The 18,615-nt window shown below is 37.4% G+C and overlaps 1 protein-coding gene across 1 annotated transcript in view; it reads right to left on the bottom strand.

Moving 5' to 3' along the window:
* Window positions 1-731: 731 nt before the first annotated feature.
* C1H8orf34 (chromosome 1 C8orf34 homolog) overlaps window positions 732-18,615 on the bottom strand; it is a 191,098-nt gene continuing 173,214 nt past the window's right edge. Inside the window, exon 14 of the mRNA XM_053991910.1 lies at window positions 732-810. Within this exon, the coding sequence (XP_053847885.1) occupies window positions 797-810 (14 nt within the window). The 3' untranslated portion in view covers window positions 732-796. The remainder of the gene's footprint in view (window positions 811-18,615) is intronic.

The following is an 18,615-nucleotide window of genomic DNA, read 5'->3' as shown; positions in this document are numbered from 1 at the left end:
TTAAATAGTCAGTGCCGCAATGATCAAAAGATGCCACAACAGTAGCAGCATCTCTGTTATTCTGAAATTTTCTTGCTTGTAAACTTCAGACAAAACCTCTTTTTGTTTGTTGATGTGAGCATTTTAACAGGAAACAGGAGTTCAGCCACTAAAAAGCACTTTTTTTCCAACACAAATTTCACCATTGTACTGTGATTGACAGCCATCCCAATGTCTATAAACAACCTACAAGCCTCCCAAATTGACCATTCAGTTCCTGCGTCCAACATTTAAACACTGAGCAGTTTTTGCGCTCAATAAAATTCCTTTTCATTTCACCCTGGGTTGCCATGTCTCTTCAAACAGAGACAGAAAAGCAGTGCTCTGTGTCAGACAGATTTTAATTTTCAGTCCTCATCCATTCGTACAATGTAGACACAAGCAAACAAACCCTACCCAAAGCCTAGCAACCCACAGTTTAAACAGTCAATGCATATGAGCTACGGGATGAAGGCCTGGACCTGTTCACACATGAATAAAGAAGATTAAGATTTTCTTTCAAAGACATGAAGCCTTTTTGACAGCCTGTGTCAACAGCACTGTCTGCCTCTCAATGTGAAACAGTCTTCTATCACAGGTTCCCACAGGGAGGTCTTGCTTATTAGCATGCTTTACACTTCCATTCCTTGTCAGTATTTAATTTAAGAATAAGGGTGCAAAGTTTTGCAAACTCTTACTTACCCACAATGAAAGGATAACTTACTGGAGACACTGAAAGGAAATACCAGCTAACATGAACACCTACAGGGTACACTTTTTAAAGAGGATAACCTAGAAAAAAATAAAAAGAGAGAAAAGCAGTGGATACAGTTGTGTTCCCTATTTGTCATAGCAAGAATATACCAGTAAATTTGTTAACCACTGAATGTCTCTTCTAGCAGGTTACTTTTGTAGAGTTCTTGTCAGCCGATACTTTTAGTGTAACGCGTGTGCTGCTGTGCAGGACAATAGACCAACTAAAATTTTGGACATAAAAAAAATATCCATCAAAACAGCAGCAATAATAATGACTGGGTTAATATATAAGCACAAGATTGAAGGGGGTCTTCAAAGTCATCAAACTGAATCCACTGCTATCATAGGCAATATGACATATAATCCCTCTCGAAAAGCGACCGAGCGCCCTTCTAAAACAACACTGAACAACAAAAAGCCAAACCCATTGTTTTCATTCAAGACAAAGATTAGTCCTGACTGAAACAATTTAGATTCCATTTCTCTAAGTGAATGACAGCATCAAGTCACCATTACAGATTGCTGTTATCATATTGTTTAAAATGAAAATATTCTAAGACTCCAATCTTGCAAACACACTTAGGTAGCTGTTTAGAAAAAGAAGTGATTGGTCCCAGTTAAGGTAATTTCATCATGTAGATGTAGAGCACATGCAGCTTTCAGGATTGCAGTTTAAATTTCTGGAGCTAAAAATAATAGAGAAAAAATGTACTTCCTGCAATATTGGCAAAACTTTTTTTTTTTTTTTTCCCAGGAACAAACAAAAAATGTTACTGCTGTATTTGCTGTCTTTGCTCATTTCTTGGTTAAGACCACAGATTGATCAGTTTGATCATCTAACTTAATACTAAAAATTTACTTTGAAATTATTACAGGAGAAAGTTAGATTTTCAGGGCAAAAAAAATATTGCAACAAGGAAGAGATTATGTCTCAGTGAAATAATTGGGAAAAGCTCCAATTTTATCTCAATATTGGACTTAAAGCAACATGATTAAATAAGGATGGTCCTGAAAGCCAAGTCATAATCCATATCACGGGAAGGAAGATTTCAGGCAGAAAAATTATAAAGATTTTTTTTTCCAAAATCACTAAGATTTTTCTTAAAGCTCAAAATAATTTGTATCTACATATTTTAAGGATTTTTTTAAAATAAATTGTGCAGCTAAAAGAAAGGAAAATTAATGTTTCATGGTTCTAATGTCAAATTCAACATGAGATACAGAAAGAGCTGAATGACCTTGTAACTAGAAATAAACAGCTGAGACAAGGAAGGATAACTAGGATTACAAGGATCAACATTTAATGCATCAAAAATCTTCCTTTAAAGCTGTGTACTGTACACAGAAATGATTCATAGTCTTTTACAAGTATCTGCTTAGCAGATGCTTTTAACAGTATTCCTGATTTTTTGCCTCTGTGAAAATTGCAAATAAGTATGTGAAAGCTAATACAATTACATAAAAGATGCACTTCCTTTTATCCTGGTTCAATACATCTCAAAGAAATTATCTAGGCTTTTAATTACGTATTTTTAAGACAGTACACTTTGAGTTCTACAATTTGATTCTAGCTAACATTTATTTCTGTCAAGCAAGTATGTGACTCAGTGCACTGCAGTTATAATTCACAACATACTTAGTTACGTTCTCAAAGCTACGTATTTGTTTAACAGAAATAAATGTCACCTCAAGTTTTAATTTGCAAAAGTTAAATTTGTGTAGCCATCTAGAGGAAAATTATATAGGTCAAAACACAAAGAAAATAAGTAAAGAAGATGTACAAATACAATGTATACAGGACCCTGGATTTTATTCTCCCTAATGTCAGTTATTTATAGGTATTAATTTTGAGAAGGAACATTAGGTTCTAGCAGCAGTTAGTGGCAGGCCTATAAATAAATCACTTCCACTATAAAAGCAAAAAAAACTCTTCAACAAATGAAGTAGTTGATTTTTATTTTCTGACCAATTCTTTAAAGTTATAACATAAAGAATATGTCCATGTCTTTGCATTTTTTTTTCTACCCACAAATTAATTTATTCACTGTCTCTCAATGTCTCAGGTTGCAGTCTTTCATTTTGGTTTGGTTTGGTTTTTTTGTTTTATTTGAGATAAATCCATTACATGGAATAAAACACTCTTTTTATATTTCGATGAACAGTGCACACTATTTGCAAGAATTTCTTTTAAAGTAATTTGGACACCCCTGTGTAATTTCACTCACAGACAGGGACTTATCAGAGTGCCACATTTGTTTAAAAAAAAGGTTCTAAACCCCTATAGATTTGCTAGGTTTTGAAAAAAATCTATAAAATTCAGTGATTTAGATATTTTTGTGTTAATTTTCATCAACAAACAAGCTCCGTGACAAAGCTGATCAGTAGAAAAGTTCAACAAAGCCTTGTTGAAGACGCCTTTCAACATGGCTGCCATCTCCTCTTATTCTTTCCCAGCTGACCTCAGTGGGCTCTGATTTTTCAAGTGGTATTTCTGTCTCTTTGTTCTTAATGGGTTTCTCTTGTCTCCATCTCCTCACCAGTTACGAGGTCATCCTTCTCCCTGGGGGCATTTGGCTTTACTGTCATGGAGCACAATGGGAAATAGCCACCCTTCAAGCAATTGTCAGCAAGTTTCTCTGAAGAACAAGAATTGAGGGAACAGTGGTGGTGGTGGTGGTGGTATTTCATAATTTTCAGTACAGCTGGCAGGAGTAAATATGACCACATCTATTAAATACTTCTCAGGAGTCCTCACACACACTTGATAGCGTAGGCAGGAAAGAGGAAGAAACTTGTTTTAAGTGTGTGTCTGACTGAAGGGAAAATTTAGGAATGTGTGCTAGGGGAGGGGGATTTAGGAGAGACTGGGCAAAGGCTGGCAGATGAGAAGACAGAAAGTATGGTTGTTGCTTAACCATGAGCAGCTATTCCCAGTCATTTATCTGGGGGATCTTTGAAGATACTTGTGTAACATATAGACAGGACTAGTGGCTGCCAAAGGCAAGAATTACCAAAATTTGTCTTTGACTGAAACATTCTGGTACCTTCAGCTATTTCAGTCATCAAAGAGACATCCAACACTGGGTGGAGAGTAGCAGGAGTGCTCCAGCTTGCAAACTCAGATGCAGCACCCTTGTACATTTGTGCCCTTACCATCAGTTTACATAGACTGACAGGCTGTCCCACAGACACCAGATTTTCACAAACATAATTAATCTGTTACGGTATGGCATGCATGGCACAAAATTATGGGAAAATTGATGTTCAGATATAGCCTTTATTTAACTTAGAGTTGATAAAGTGAATCGCTCACATGAGTTTTTTCTTTTTTTTCATGGGATTTCTTCTTTTTACTTAATCCACATGTAATACACCTGTTCCTGGTCATGGGGGAAAAAGGACACATTCTGATTTAGGTTTTGTGTTTTCTTAATGATTTATCAAAATACTGAAGTGTTTAAACTGAAAACCAAAATCAGCATTTATTTTGAGATGTTTTCCCAGTACCTTGCATTTTTTTTCATTCATCAAGGACACTGACCAGGCTACCACTTCAACTGAAACTCCTTAAATTTCTCCCTTGGTACATAGTCTATGACACTGTATTTCCCATGGCAGCTTGTAAAGAAATTTTGGGTTGGTCACAGAAATGCCCCAAATAGTATCTCACAGGCAGCGCCTGAGTTTGTGCTCCTTGACATGCACAGCTCATAAACAATTTTTCACTGTTCCCTCAGTCAATATTTTCAGAGGGAGTTTTACAAATTATCATATTCCAAACATAATTGAAGCTACACTACAGTTCAAGGACGTGTCGCTGCATCAGTGACGAATTTCATGACCCCCTCCACTGTGCTCAGCTACAGGAACACAATACAAAATGTGAGGCTGCTCTATTCAATTTATTATCACATCACAATCCTCAAACCTCACTTGGTGGCATTAAGAGCATGGCCCTTCATCCTCTCTTATTCAGGTTTGCTCAGAGTGTGAATGTGGCCCAAAGTGTTAGACCTGGTATCTCAGGTAAGCAAGAATCAGTCAGGTTGAAATTAAGAAAGAGTTGCTTCTGCCCTCACAGCTGTGAGGCTGGTTGACCATACTTGAGGGGAACAGTAAAAAATCCTTCTGAATATTTGGGGACGACTTTCCCTTTGCCACACAGCAAAACTGTGAGAAGGAAAGGGAGCTGGGAGGGTAGTGCAGGGTGAGAAAAATTGGTTGAAGAAGCTTCTAGTCCTTCTGGGTCCTGAGTTTCACTCAACAAAGGGAAGAAACAGATGCAGCGACTGGAGGTATCTCTGGGCATGTGAACACTGAAGAAACTCAATCACACAAGAAATACTGATGATATCTAACAAATGGTGGTACCTATAGGATTCAACAATTTTGTAGAATGACTTTGTATGCATCAGTGTTGGACCTTAATCCACAATATTTCAAAATTCTGTCAGGTGATGTGTGATTAAGTAGCTTCCCAGTTGTCCCAGTACTTGTTACCCTCACCACAAAGGCAAATAAGGTAAAAAGCAGCTGCTTAATGTTTTCATAATTTATAGTGTGTTTGACATTCATTCAGTTTACTCATCTTGTTCCTAATCCTAAAATAACCAGCTTTAAAACAGGGTATTCTGCAGATTTTTACAACTTTATAACATCTGCACCAAATATTGTGGGAATGTTTTAACCCAAGTTCCAAAATTATACATGATTTAATAAGGGAGATGTTTATGTTGGTTAAACAAGTCAGCTATTGAAAACAGATTCACAGAGGATAAACAGCTCTAGTATGTGAATTGTTTAGGTTTATTGCATTGTCCATAAGTATATTTAAATATCAGTTATTAAATTAAGTTACTAAACTAGCTTAGCGTTACATATTTATCTTTGGAGACCTTGTATAGCATTTTGTGGCACAATGTTAATCCGCCTATTAGCATTTTTAAATTAACCTGTTTGAAGAGTAACTGGAAAACAGGAACAGCATCAACAGGAAATGTTAAACAGCTATCAATGTGTTTATCTGAGAAGATTTCCTGTCTGTAAATACAGTTGCTTTTGCACTGCCGTTGATGTCAATTCACTGTAAGGAGTTTAAAGCTTTCGTAACTATGGCTCCACCTTCATGCATAACTTTTCTTGAAAAGTACATAATGAAATGCTAATTTTGCATTACAGCCTAGATTTGACTGGTTTAGTAACAGAAAATTTACTTGAGGTCCCCAAAAAGTACAGTGACATCCCTCTTTGTGAAATCATTTTCATGTCTCCTGATTGATGTAAACTCTTTTATTTGCAATTTCAGCGTAGTTTTAAAAAGCCATAATAAAATGCAATTCCTTACTCCAGCATGCCAACAATCTAAAATAAATAGATAAAATAAAATGGATAAAACATATAAAGAGAAGATGCAAGTAGTTAGTATGGCATTACTAACAAACAATGACTTTTTTCTTAAATATTGTTCTTTTGCATCCAGTTCTCTGCAAGTTTCTCCCCCTATAGACTAGTGAGCATGTAGACCATCTTTACGAAGTATTGCCAGAAGATGAAAATTAAGGAGTAGAATAAGTTATGGAGGTCAGGAGGAAGATGGGTGGGGGTGGACAAGGAAAGAAAATTATGTACAGTCATTAGCAAAGCACCTCTAACTTCGACAACGTGTAAGAAGGCAGATGTCATGCATTTGCTAAAGTATATTTCCACCTGTTCTCTATTCCCCATCCTCACATCCTCACACACAGCTCTGCATTCCTTCACCAGGACAAAGGAAGCTTAACTGTGTTAACATCAGGGTTAAGAGTTTCCTTCCAGTGATCATTTTTATGTGAGAGAACGTACTCCTTTCTTTTTAAGCAACACTTGGCTCACTAGCAGGAGAAAGTGACAAAATTTGGGTAAGAAGGCATCCAAGGTTTATAATCCACAGAGCCAACTCTTCCCACTGCTCTCTGCCAGCCTCCTAGCAGATGTTATTCTGCAGGTAGTGCCAAGAGCCAACTGCTGCTCCTGTTAGAAAAAGCCATTCAGCTCACCTGCTGGAGGCAGGAGTTTTGCTATGACTGCTGCAGCCAGTTCATATTCTCCAATTTGAATAATCCAGTCTCTCCCCCTGGGTTAAAGGACTCGGGACCACAGGAGACACAGATGCCTTACTGGATAATTGAGACCTAAGCATGGCTAGACAGGAATTGCAGCCACCTGGTTTTCACACAGGCACAGCTTTTGCCCTGCCATGGAGGCAAGCTCTATGCAGGCTTCTGAGAAAACATAATTTCATCAAATGCCAAACACCCAGCAGTGACACACATTTTCTTCTTTGTTCTTTGCAACATGGAGCCAGTGGTCTGATTTTTGCCTTCCCAAAAGCAAGGCTAATTGTCTCTCAGTGATCCATAGAGCAGCAACAAAACAATGTGTTGAGAATAGATATCAGACAAGGCAAGAACAAAGAGAGGCATACTGATCATTCTTCCTCTTCAGCTGTCAGCAAGCACAGAGATTTGAGCTGTTCTGTCACAGAGCAATATTGAAGCTTCTGTGACATGGCCACAACTAGCCATGTAAGTGGTGAACCAAGTCTGGCAAATGCCCATTAAGGTAATAAAAACAGAACAATTGCAAGTAATCAGGTCTCAGATTAGTATCAGTAAAGTCTTCGGCACTACCATTTATCACAACTGCTTCAACACCATGCATAAGTTCTTGTTTAATACTGACTCACACAAAAGGGTATCTTAAATTCAAGTGATAAACAAACCCTTCTTCATAGTTCTGACTTTTGTTCTTTCCCAGTTCCAACAAGACCTGTCTATAAATTATCAGACAGGATGGGATCAGAGTGTGATTGAGGAAAGTCACGAGAAATCTGAAGCTTTTGGTAATTTTAGCGGAATAGCAACAGAACATAGCTGATGAATACAGTAACACAAATCATAAAGTCTTATTGTCAGTACTGGAAAAAGACTTTATTTGACTAGCCCCACTTTAACAAAACACTTACTTTTTCCACAAGTGAAATATTGGGTGATTTGGTTGTTGGGAGTGAGTTGAGGTCTGATATGCCTGGTTAGTCTTTGGTGGGTAATTCATTTGGATCCTGAACACCTAGACCAGATGTTTGCATTTAATAGGTCAGTGAGTCTCATAAGCAAGTCATTATTTAATAGTAGAATTGGGTATTTCAGCATCTCTCTCTCTCTTTCCACTACCAAGCAGACATAGTGTCACACATACACACTTTTAAAACTTGTGTGCAGCATACTGTAGGCATTCAACAGCTGTAAGAGTTGTGTGTGGAAGACTGATGTAATTCTTCACCGTTTATGAGAGCTCTAACTGTAGGTTTAGAGGATACAAAGGTTTAAGTATTCTATATATCTGGGACAGATTCAGAGAGGAAGCAGAAAAAGTCATGTTTGGAATATAATACAAGTGTGACACAAGTACCACAACAGTCATCTGTTAAGTCCTCCTACTGCCTAATTTCAACCATGGTTTTATTCATTAAATTGCATTCACAGCTAGATACTTTACTGAACTGTCAGGCTCTCCTTAATGTGAATCTGGAAGTGAGTTCACTGGGGTAAGTCTGAATTCCAGATCCTTTTGTTCAAATGTTCATTTTCTTCACAAAATTATTTTGGATTTAGTCCAGTGGGATAGGGTAGGGTTTGGCCCATCATCATTTCAAAGATTCGAGAAGTTTCAAACATTGGATTGTAAATGAACCTGTGATACCCACAACGTATGAAGAAATTTAATTACCAAATGAACTCAGATCTGTATACAAATAAGTAGAAAACAGTCAAGAAGTGCAATTTTGAAGCTTATCAAATATATTTTGCCCCTTTTTCTCCATTCTTGAAGCTGTCAACTCCCACTAAGTAAAGGAGATTTTCCAAAGTGACAGGGCATAATTTGGAGCCACAACTGACAAAAAGCAAAAAGAATTGCTTTTCTTAATACCAAGTGCCTTTATTTCCAATTATTATATATCAAAAAGAGATTTTGAGTAGTACCGTTATCAGAAGGATATCATTATATAATCCAGAATTTTAGAGTGGGATAATGTCCTGAAATTATATTTAAAAATGGGACTTTAAAGTAACATCCATTAATACGAAAGAACAGATCCTTTTAGACATATAATTAAAATTAGGTGCTTAAATCCAGCAGTATAACTGAAGTATATAAACATAGTCTCATAGTATCAATACATAGCTAAGTGTTAAAACAAACTTTAAAGTGAATATGGAATAAATTAATTAGAATTCCCAAGTTCACCTCATGTTAAACGTGAATGGTAACAATGCCTTGTTGCATAATTTTTTTCCCACAATGACTTTTATTTTGAGTGTCTCAGAAGTTTGCCATATTTCAATTGTTCTCCCTGAAGTATGTAATACTGTTTGCTCACTTCAGGCTGAATTCTTCTAGAGAGTGTCATCTTAAATGCTTCACCCATTTCCAGGAAGAGTATTAAGGTTAAAATGGTGTTGTCCATTTTAAAAATCCCTCCAGCTGCCTCATGAAAGAAGTCTGTTATCCTTGCTGCTTAGAGCAGAGGCATGAATCTGCTCAGGAGGTTTCTTGCCACAAAAAATCTATGTCAATTAAAATGTTGATGGAGCCAGCTCTGGAAAGCACATTGCTACATGCTCCAGACAGTCAGCTGAAGCCTGGCAGCTAAATTTTCCAGGGATTCTCTGGGCCTTGAGCATGCCTTATCCTCATACATGGACAAGGGGCAGATCTAACAATGCTTCTGGTTCTAGCCTACATTCTGCACCACTTTACATTTTTAAAATGACAACTTCTGAAGTCCTGCTGAGCTTAAGAAAATTTTAGTTGTCAATATTTTTAAGAGAAGGTTTCCAGAACTCACTCTTATAATGAAAATGCAGTGTAACTACATGGTAAAATCTTAAAAAATAGTTGAGAATAAATAAAACCCAAGAAGTCTAATAAAAAGAACAACAGAAGTTTGGGAGTTGGGTTTTTTTTTAACACAGTCCTGTGACTGTGAAAGCAGTTTCATGATCTGTCGTGGTCTATGTCCTGATATTTTAAATGCTTGTGGCTAAGAATACTGGAAATATGCATGTTTCCCTGGGAGAAATGCTGCAAGGGATGGAGCAGTTTTGTCATGCCAGTAGTCCAGAACTAAGACAGAAAACCAGTTTCTATCCATCAGGCATGCCATTCACATTAGTGTCCTGGCAGTAAAGGAAAGAATCTGATCCAAGGGGAAAGAGAGACAAGGAAACAAAAGGCATGTGTTGAGAGAGGTCAGAAGCTGAGGGTCTGGACGTAAGCAGAAGGGAGCAGGAGAGGGCTGAGAAGCAGAAATAAGCATGTCTATAGACAAGTGGTGAAATTGTTCCCTTTAGAAATCTGGGAAGAAAAGCAGAAGTCCTGGGTCCCTCTGTAGTGCAATGAAACACTGCTGTGAAAACCACTGCTAAAATGTGTGGCTTAACGCTAGGTAATAGCCAACCACTGCAGGCGTGGACTGGGGTCTTTGCTGAGTTCTGAAGTTTCCAGTCTTGTTGGCCCTGCAGTTGTGAAGTCATTCCTTTCCCTGCTCCTTCCCTTAGCTTCCCATGTTAAAGACAACCATGCATAATGGAACACATTAAAACAAACAATCCCTCACAAAAGTGACAATAGTCAGAATTAACATTGTGACAAATCTACTCTTTATACATGATCATTCTGGAAGTCTAATTGCCCATTTCTTGCACAGCCTCCTTTGTAGGATTATCAAACAGACAGCAGCTACTACATGGCTCGCAGTTCTATACTTTTTCTCAGATTAATGTATTAAATACACTACAAGTATTTATTCCCCATCTTTGAATTCAGTCCTATTGTTAGTACTATCACAATGCTTAACAAATAAGGATTATTTTCCTGAAGAAGTTCTCTTTCATTTCTTACAGCTAGTGCTGGGATTGACAGTAGGCAGCTGTGAGAAAGTTAATTAAAAGTATTTGATCATCTTTGCATGAAGAATTCTGTGACAGAAACAGAGATAAGGGCCAATTCAATGTTGGTGTATTTTTCAGTTTCTTGTAGTACTAGTATTGTCCTTTCTCTTCTTGAAAGCCTCCGTTTTTTTCACTGACACCTTTCAGCTTCTGTAAAAACATATCAAGTGTTCCCACAAGCAAACTCATGCAATAAATCAGGTGAACAAAGCTCCGTAGATGTAGGACTAACTCCTGCCCTTGGGATTTCTTTTTGCAGGTTATGTTGGCACCATGACTTCTGGCTCTGAGCCCAGCTGCAAGGAGAGACGTGTGCCTCCCACCACCTCCTCCCAGAAGGATGTCATCGAGGCAACCCTGCAAGGTCCCAGCATCTGGCCAAATGGAAGAACAGCAAATGACTGGATGGAAAGTTTCCAGACAGAGCTGGACTGGCAGCTGAATCTTGCCCTCAATATGTTCTGTGCACTTAATAGGTATTGCAATTATCATGTAATTAAAGAACATCATAACATGTACAAGTAGGTTGAATTAATATTACTTAGGCAGTTTAACCCCAGCAATTATTAACTTCTCAGTGCTTGACTTGGAATCTTAGTGTTCATGTAAAGTAGTTTTCTGGATGTAACAGTCTTTACTTATCTGACAATATGCTTCATGCTTCATTTGCCAGAAATGTTATGAGCTTTGAGTCAACACATTAGGAGCATGTCTCTGTTTTCAGCGGCAGAAGGCCAACTTTTAATTTCACTTATTTGCCACTGGCTAAACTGTGTCATTTCCTAAACATTTCTTAATTTTTAAAATAAACACCTAACCAGTATTTCAATATACTAAAACAGAGTGTTCAAGTGAGTGGAAGGGGGAACAGAAATATATGGTAAGGTGTTATATATAGGGGAACTCTACTCCATTTTTATTTTGACAGCAGAGGGTGAAAATTTTTTGCATATATTCCCCCATGTTTCAATTTATTGGAAGTTTTATTTTGGGTTTAACTATATTTTGCTTTGAGCAGGATTCTGTTTAATTTGCTTTACAGTTTTGTATTCATGATATACGATGTTACAGAATAAAACAGCAGCACAAAGTACAAAGTAGCTTGCGTGTCCCTAGAAATACAGTAGCATGGATTAACAAGATTTGGATGTGCCTACTAAAACATTTGGCTAATAACAGATTATCATATTAAGAAGTCAGATGATTTTACTTTTTCTGCAGAACCAGTGGATTAAAAAGACACCAGCAATGTCCTTCCGCAGTGGCTATCATCTGCATTCCATGTCTGTGCTGCTAGTGTTCAACAGTGGAACATCTCTATTTTTAGGGTAAAAAAGCTTCTCTATACTATTACAATTTTTTTTTGTGAATTCCCTGCAATATTGAGACTCTATTGTCACCAACAGAGTGTCACTCTTGTGTGCATTTGCTCATGGGAGTACTTTCTCTGTATGACAGATGCAGTTAATCTTTTGAGAGGAACAGGGTTATATTGAGAATGAGAATAATAATTAAATGTAATCTGTCACCAGACTGTAAATGTATATCAGATTGTAAATGTAATCTGTAAACAGAATTTTTTGAAATATCTGGGGTATGCTATGCTAAATGTGTCCCACATTTACACTAAAGATTTTACTATTCACCTGAATGGTACATCTTTAAGAAATGGAACTTTTCCTTCTTTGTGACTGAAGGCTTATTGCTGACTTTGATTACTCAGGTATTGCCATCATCACCTGAGCAATCTTCACACTCAGAAGTCATTCCCAGTTACAAAAACAGAACAGGCCTGTTTCACCTTCCCCAAGCTGAACTTTTAATTATTTTTAAGACTTTTAGATTAATTAACTATTCAATTACTTTTAAAATCTTTATTCATCACAAATCTTGAATAGTTTGAAGGAAGATCATTTTCTGCTGAAAAAAAGGCACCACCACTATACAGCTAAGAAATATACAGCCATTAAAAATAACTGGATCAATTGTCTTTTATTTTGCAAAATGATAGGTGGCTTAAAGCTACTGAGCATTAAGACATTAATAAAAGTGTCCAGGGCAGCAAGTAATCATAATAAGTGATGTCAGCATGACCTTCTAATTTTATAGCCTTTTATTTGATATACATTAATGAAGGAAGCCATCAATCAATACTTCTATATTGAAAAGTCAATTTTGAATTTCCATTGAAATTTTCCATTTCACCTATTTATATATCTATTGCATTACTTCAGATATAGAACTAATATTTCCATAGATGAGAGAGAGACAATTCACTTTAAATATCCATTACATGTATTTTTAGATGCTACTTAAAGCCCCAAGGAAGTGTATATGATATGCATGAGAACACCAAATTAACTCATTAAGATAAGCACAATTTTGTTAGTGTTAAATCAATTTCTAGTAAAAGACTGCTTTCTTGTGCTGATAATTTATGGAAGGATTTGACTGTTATAGCTCTCAGCAAATCCTTACGAGCATGTCTGTAATCTTTCTATGCTGGAAGTATTACAGATAGTAAAAAATATGCTTAGGCATCATTTTTAGAGAATGTACTGTACCTTAAGGCATTGTGGAATTTTCATCCTCAAGAATATCATTTTTCATTTTAGGGAACTTCCAAAACAGTACATGAAGTGGCCTCTCTTTGCCTTTTGGAGTGCTCACTTCTAATGGTGTCATGTGAACTTTCCCCTCAGAGGAAAAAGGGGCAACACAGAGATGAATTAGGGAACAGATTGCATTGAAAGGATGGTGGGTTTTAGGATCTGTAGCACAATTCATTCTGCTTATTTGAACAATCCCATTGCTGTAATGGTTCACACTGAATATGGAATGCTTTCTGAAATAGTTACCAGATAAGATTTTTTATCATGGTCCAGGCTTCAACACCACTCCTGTCCTGGTCATCCTTGGCATAGCTCTGTGACTGAGAAATGCCAGAACGACCCACCCTAGGTGGCTGACTGGCTGAAAACAAACCTTTGGTGGGGGAGCTTCCTGAAGGACTCTTGTTCAAGTATTTGGGCAACTCAGTGTGGCCTAAGGCAGAGGGAATACCAGTTTAGCAGGGTAGCCTGGATTTCAATCAGCTCCATCCACTCCGGGATCTTTGACACATGTCACTGAAACTTATTGCCTGATAAGGCTAAATTGTGTTGGTTTCAGTGAAATAAATCTTTCCACAGTAAGAAAGGAACAGTTTTCCAGGTAAGAGATTTTCAAATAACATATGGTTTGTCTATAAAACACTGAGATTGTGGTGAGCTTGAGGCACTAACTGAGCAGGGCAGATAGGTGCAACCAATCTCTTCACTGGAATTACATTTAATAACAGAAAACCACAACTCCAGATTTAAGACTCTCTGATAGAAGTTAAAAAGAAAAAAAAAAAAAAAGAAAGAAAACAGCAATCCCCCCAGAAAACCCATATCACAGACTTGTTCACTGTACAGATGTGCAGCAGACATGTGGGTTAGTTGCTGAGGCTGCAGTTACAGTCTGCTTTGTACTAGGATCATGAGCAACATGTGACTGTATCTACCCCAACAAGTTGTGCACCCCAACATGAGCAGATCTGGAAAGCAAAACAGCTGGAGCCAAGGACCAGACTTCCAAACTCTCTGTGTTTGGGAGGATAGGATGTTGGTTCAGACAAGCTCTGGTCTGCCCATGTGGAACAAAAGCCCCTCATGAGCTGTGGGGCTGCATTAGTTCATCTCCTGAAGCACATTTTCTGCTATGGCTTAACTCAAAACACTGCCTGTGTGCGAGGAGAAATCTCCACAACATGGATTGATAGAGAACAGAATGAGTCTCCTCAGGAATGCTCACTCAGCTGGACTAAGCTGAAAGGCTCATAAAGACACACCCATGTATGTGTATCAGTGCCTGCTGGGATGGACTCGATGGATATTGCTGAATTATCACGGACATCAAGCAAACTGCTGAAAGTTGTATTTGTGGAATAAACTGTGGTGTATCTTAATGCTCCTTTGCTTTTAGATATGAGGCAAAGTTCACCTTTGATACCTGCAAATGCTTGTTTAATGGTGTTTTCTAATTCATGGCCAAATGCTATATGAAGCCTTATATATATTCTCTGGTTTATTCCAGGCATTTTGCCTGAGTAAAGACATTAGGATCAGGCTTATAGATTCTAAATTTTTAAGATCCTTTGGGAGACATAAATCATGACTTCATATAAGTTGGCTGATTCAATTGAAAGAAAATACATTTAAGAAAGAAAATACATGTAAGTACATTCTAACATGTACTTGTTAGAAATATATTTTTAAAGATATATTGAAAAATCTAGTCCTGTTGCACTGATGTCATCTGTGAAGGTGGGGTACTGCCTGTGAGGTACTTCAATGTTTTGTGGGTTCCTATAAAACCTGGCCAAGGAGCAAAGGCATTTCAGTTTAACAAACTAATAAATGGTTTTGAATAAGTTACCTTGTGTCTCATAACATTTGGAATCAAAACATAAAGCAAAGCCAAGGAGGATAGGAAAAAAAAAAAAAAAGAAATGCAAGGCTGCCCTCTGTCTCTTGCACTGGGAGGGATGTAGGGATAGTTATGGAAGCAGTTGCTTTTTGACAGTTGTGATCCATTGGCTTTTCTGTTTTCTACACTCTACTTCAGTAAATGGAGCATTATGCTGTATTACATAAAACGAAAACTATATTCTGACACCAATTCAAGGTTCATTAAACAAAAAAGTGTTGTGCAGAACATTTTTCAGAGAATTATGTTGCCTCCACGAATATGCCAGAATATTCAAATATTGCAGGAGGAAATAGTCCTCTGTCTTGAGATTTAGTCTAAAATTGACAGATTGCATTTAACATCCTTCCTGTGTTTGGACTTTTTCTAGGTTTTTTTAATGTTCTTTCAGGATTGCAAGAAAGTCACCTTGGTGTTAGCATTGCAGCTTCCCCAGCTCCTAGATAATCTGGCAAAACCATTGTGATCCAACCAGACATTTCTAAATTAAGAGAAGTGAAAGAGAAGGAGAAAGGCCACATTCATGTAGGATGAAAAATGTTAATGGACAGACTGTATTTTATTGCTGGGAGAATTAAATCCATTGAAGTGACTTAGCCATAGAGCAAACATAAGTAAAAGGAGCCTTAAGTCCAAAATTTTTATTGTTAGCTGATTAACTAGTGTCTAAGCTGACAAGTTTTGACTTTTAAACTGAATTTGAGACGCGGTGCTTTTCTGTAGTTGGTGTCTAGAGGAGAAGGAATAAGAGAAGTAAATTATGAGAATAACATAATTCAAAAGTAGCGCTAATTTTACTGCAGCTGCTCTGACCTTTAATTGCTTAGTTTAGCTACTTTTGATGGGAAACCTTAGGCTTTTACAAGTCAAATAGCAGAAATAAATTTTAAAAATTAATTTTAAATATTAATTTTAGACATGAAGTATCCTGTCATGGATAACATCTGCTTTTTAGCTTCAAAAGGCACAAGACTGAATCCACACATAGAATTTTAACCAGTTCTTGTTGTATTTCATATAAGAGCACATGAGCACCTATGTGACCACTGTGGGGCCATTATGCAGGTTACCTACAAATCTTTAGATGTCTGCCATTTTTAGTCATACCTGAGTGCCCTCATTTAAGGTAGGGAATTAAGCATGCAGCAAATGAGAATCACATGGGTAACATTTGGAAAATAATTACAATAACTATGCTGATGGAAATCATCCAAGAAAAGCTTTGGCAAAATGAGTTCTGAAGTACATTTCATCTGTGTTTACATTTTTCACACTAAAATACAAAGTTTATATTGTTCCCCTTTACTCCACCTGGGAAATGAGGGATATTTCTCTTCTATGTTTCCAAAAAAGCAAATATAAGATTGGAAATAAATGTTAAACTGTTACCTTAAGGGCATATTTTCATCTTGTTTGGAGCAATAATTTTAATAGCATTAATAAGAGGCAGACATACTGGGAGAATAAGTCCACCTGGGCTTGTGTGTGTCAGAGGTAAGTGAGCTGAGCTGTGCACGTCTTTGTCTTCATGGAATGATCCAAGCACTTTTGTACCTTATGTGCACAACTACCTCAGTTGCAGCCTTTGCCCTTCATTTTGCCAGTTAGTCCCTGCATAAATAGATAAGAATTTCTGATACTTGAATAGATAGTACTTCAGAAATATGTAATATCCATTTGCAGATTAATTTTCACAGCAAAAAAAAGTGGAAAAAAAGTACTCATCAATGTCTGCTTGTGTTAATATATTACAAACACAAAGCTCAGAGGAGTATGACAGCTAAGTTGAAGGTGTTATTATTTGTACTATTTCTCTATTAGAGAAGCATGCAAGTCTTTCAAACAAGGCTAAGGCTCCTCATTGTAGCAAGCTCTGCACAGTCACAGACTTTTTCCCTGGAGAGACCTGCAGGCCCTCCTTGTGTCCCAGCCACTCACTAGTACCTTCCAGTGGGCCAGGCTATGCAAGAACCACCCAGTCAGCTCCCCTTCTGATGTCCAAATAAATATTGATAAGTAAGGGGTACAGTGGGCTACTTCAGCTAGTGAAATAAGGTAAGGCAGCTTCTCAGCAAGAATAAACTGAGATGGACCATAAATATGAATTGGAAGCTTGTTTAGTTGATGAGTTTATATGAACAGTCAATTTTTGACTGATGTCTTGCTTAGTAAAGAGCACTGCAGCAGAGCAGCAGGGATTTAAACAGAATAGATGGAAGTCTGGCTGGACTTTTCCCATGAATGCACAAAAGCCTGTAAAAACAACAAATGATGCCACTGAGGCTGGCAGAAAGGCTGGCTTAGCCAAGACAAAGGTCAGACACAGGACTACCCAGCAGAGGATAAGTGGTGCAAGGAGGAAGTTTTGTCCACCATAGGAGTCAATAGACTTTACCAACAAAAAGTGGAAGGAGAGGAGATTGAAAAAACTAAAGAGAGGATCCTAGAGGTGATGTTTTGAGATTAACCACCTGAAACAGATTAAACAGTTTCTTCTCTGACCTAAGCAGTTATAATTTAAAGCTACAACAGGTAAAACAACTAAGATACATCCAAACAAGATTTTTAATTGCATGTACTATTAAAGTCACTGTAATTTAAAGCAGCAGAAGACACTACACTGAGGTTAGTAAACACAGACCAAAAGGCAATAGCACAGATTACATAAACCAAATCAATTAAAAGTAAAATAAACAGAAATAATTTCAGGTTGTGAACTAGTAGTGGCATTAGCTCTTACAGCAAGTCCATCTACATTCTGTTAAAACACAGCTAACATTCAGATGAAATGAGTAAATTTGGTAACCAGTAGTCCAGTCTTGAGCATTTCACTACAATCATTAAGTCACAACTAACAAAACAAATACAGCAGTGTCTTCACAAAAGGGACACAATTTTATTCCACAAGGGCGGTCATCTAATTATCTCCTAACTTGATTTCTGAATACAATTTAAAATCTTCTCAAAGGTGTTCTGCCCTTGAATTCCATGGATCTTGCCATGGCGGATCGTACATACACTAAAGTACAAAACATTCAGAAAAGTCTTCACTCATAAATCCTAGAGTCAAATGCAGTATCGATAGGGAAGGGTGCCAGCATATGCAAACTTCCTCCACTGTAAGCTGTGGGAAAACTGTATTGCATGTAAATGAAACAAAAAATTTGCAGGCTGGTAGGAGCTGATTAGGCTCCTCGTTCTCAAGTTTAGCTTGGTTACAGCTCTGCATGTATTGAAAGTACCAAACAGTCAATTAAAGACTCTGCTCCTAACCTTCATGGCTCAATGTTGTGGAGAGAAATGTTAAGCCTACGTACTCCTCTAATTCCAAAGTCTA

Source organism: Vidua macroura, chromosome 1, assembly GCF_024509145.1.
Source record: "Vidua macroura isolate BioBank_ID:100142 chromosome 1, ASM2450914v1, whole genome shotgun sequence".
Classification (NCBI taxonomy): Eukaryota; Metazoa; Chordata; class Aves; order Passeriformes; family Viduidae; genus Vidua; species Vidua macroura.
The sequence above is the reverse complement of the archived record's forward strand: the minus strand, read 5'-3'. Positions and strand labels throughout refer to the sequence as shown.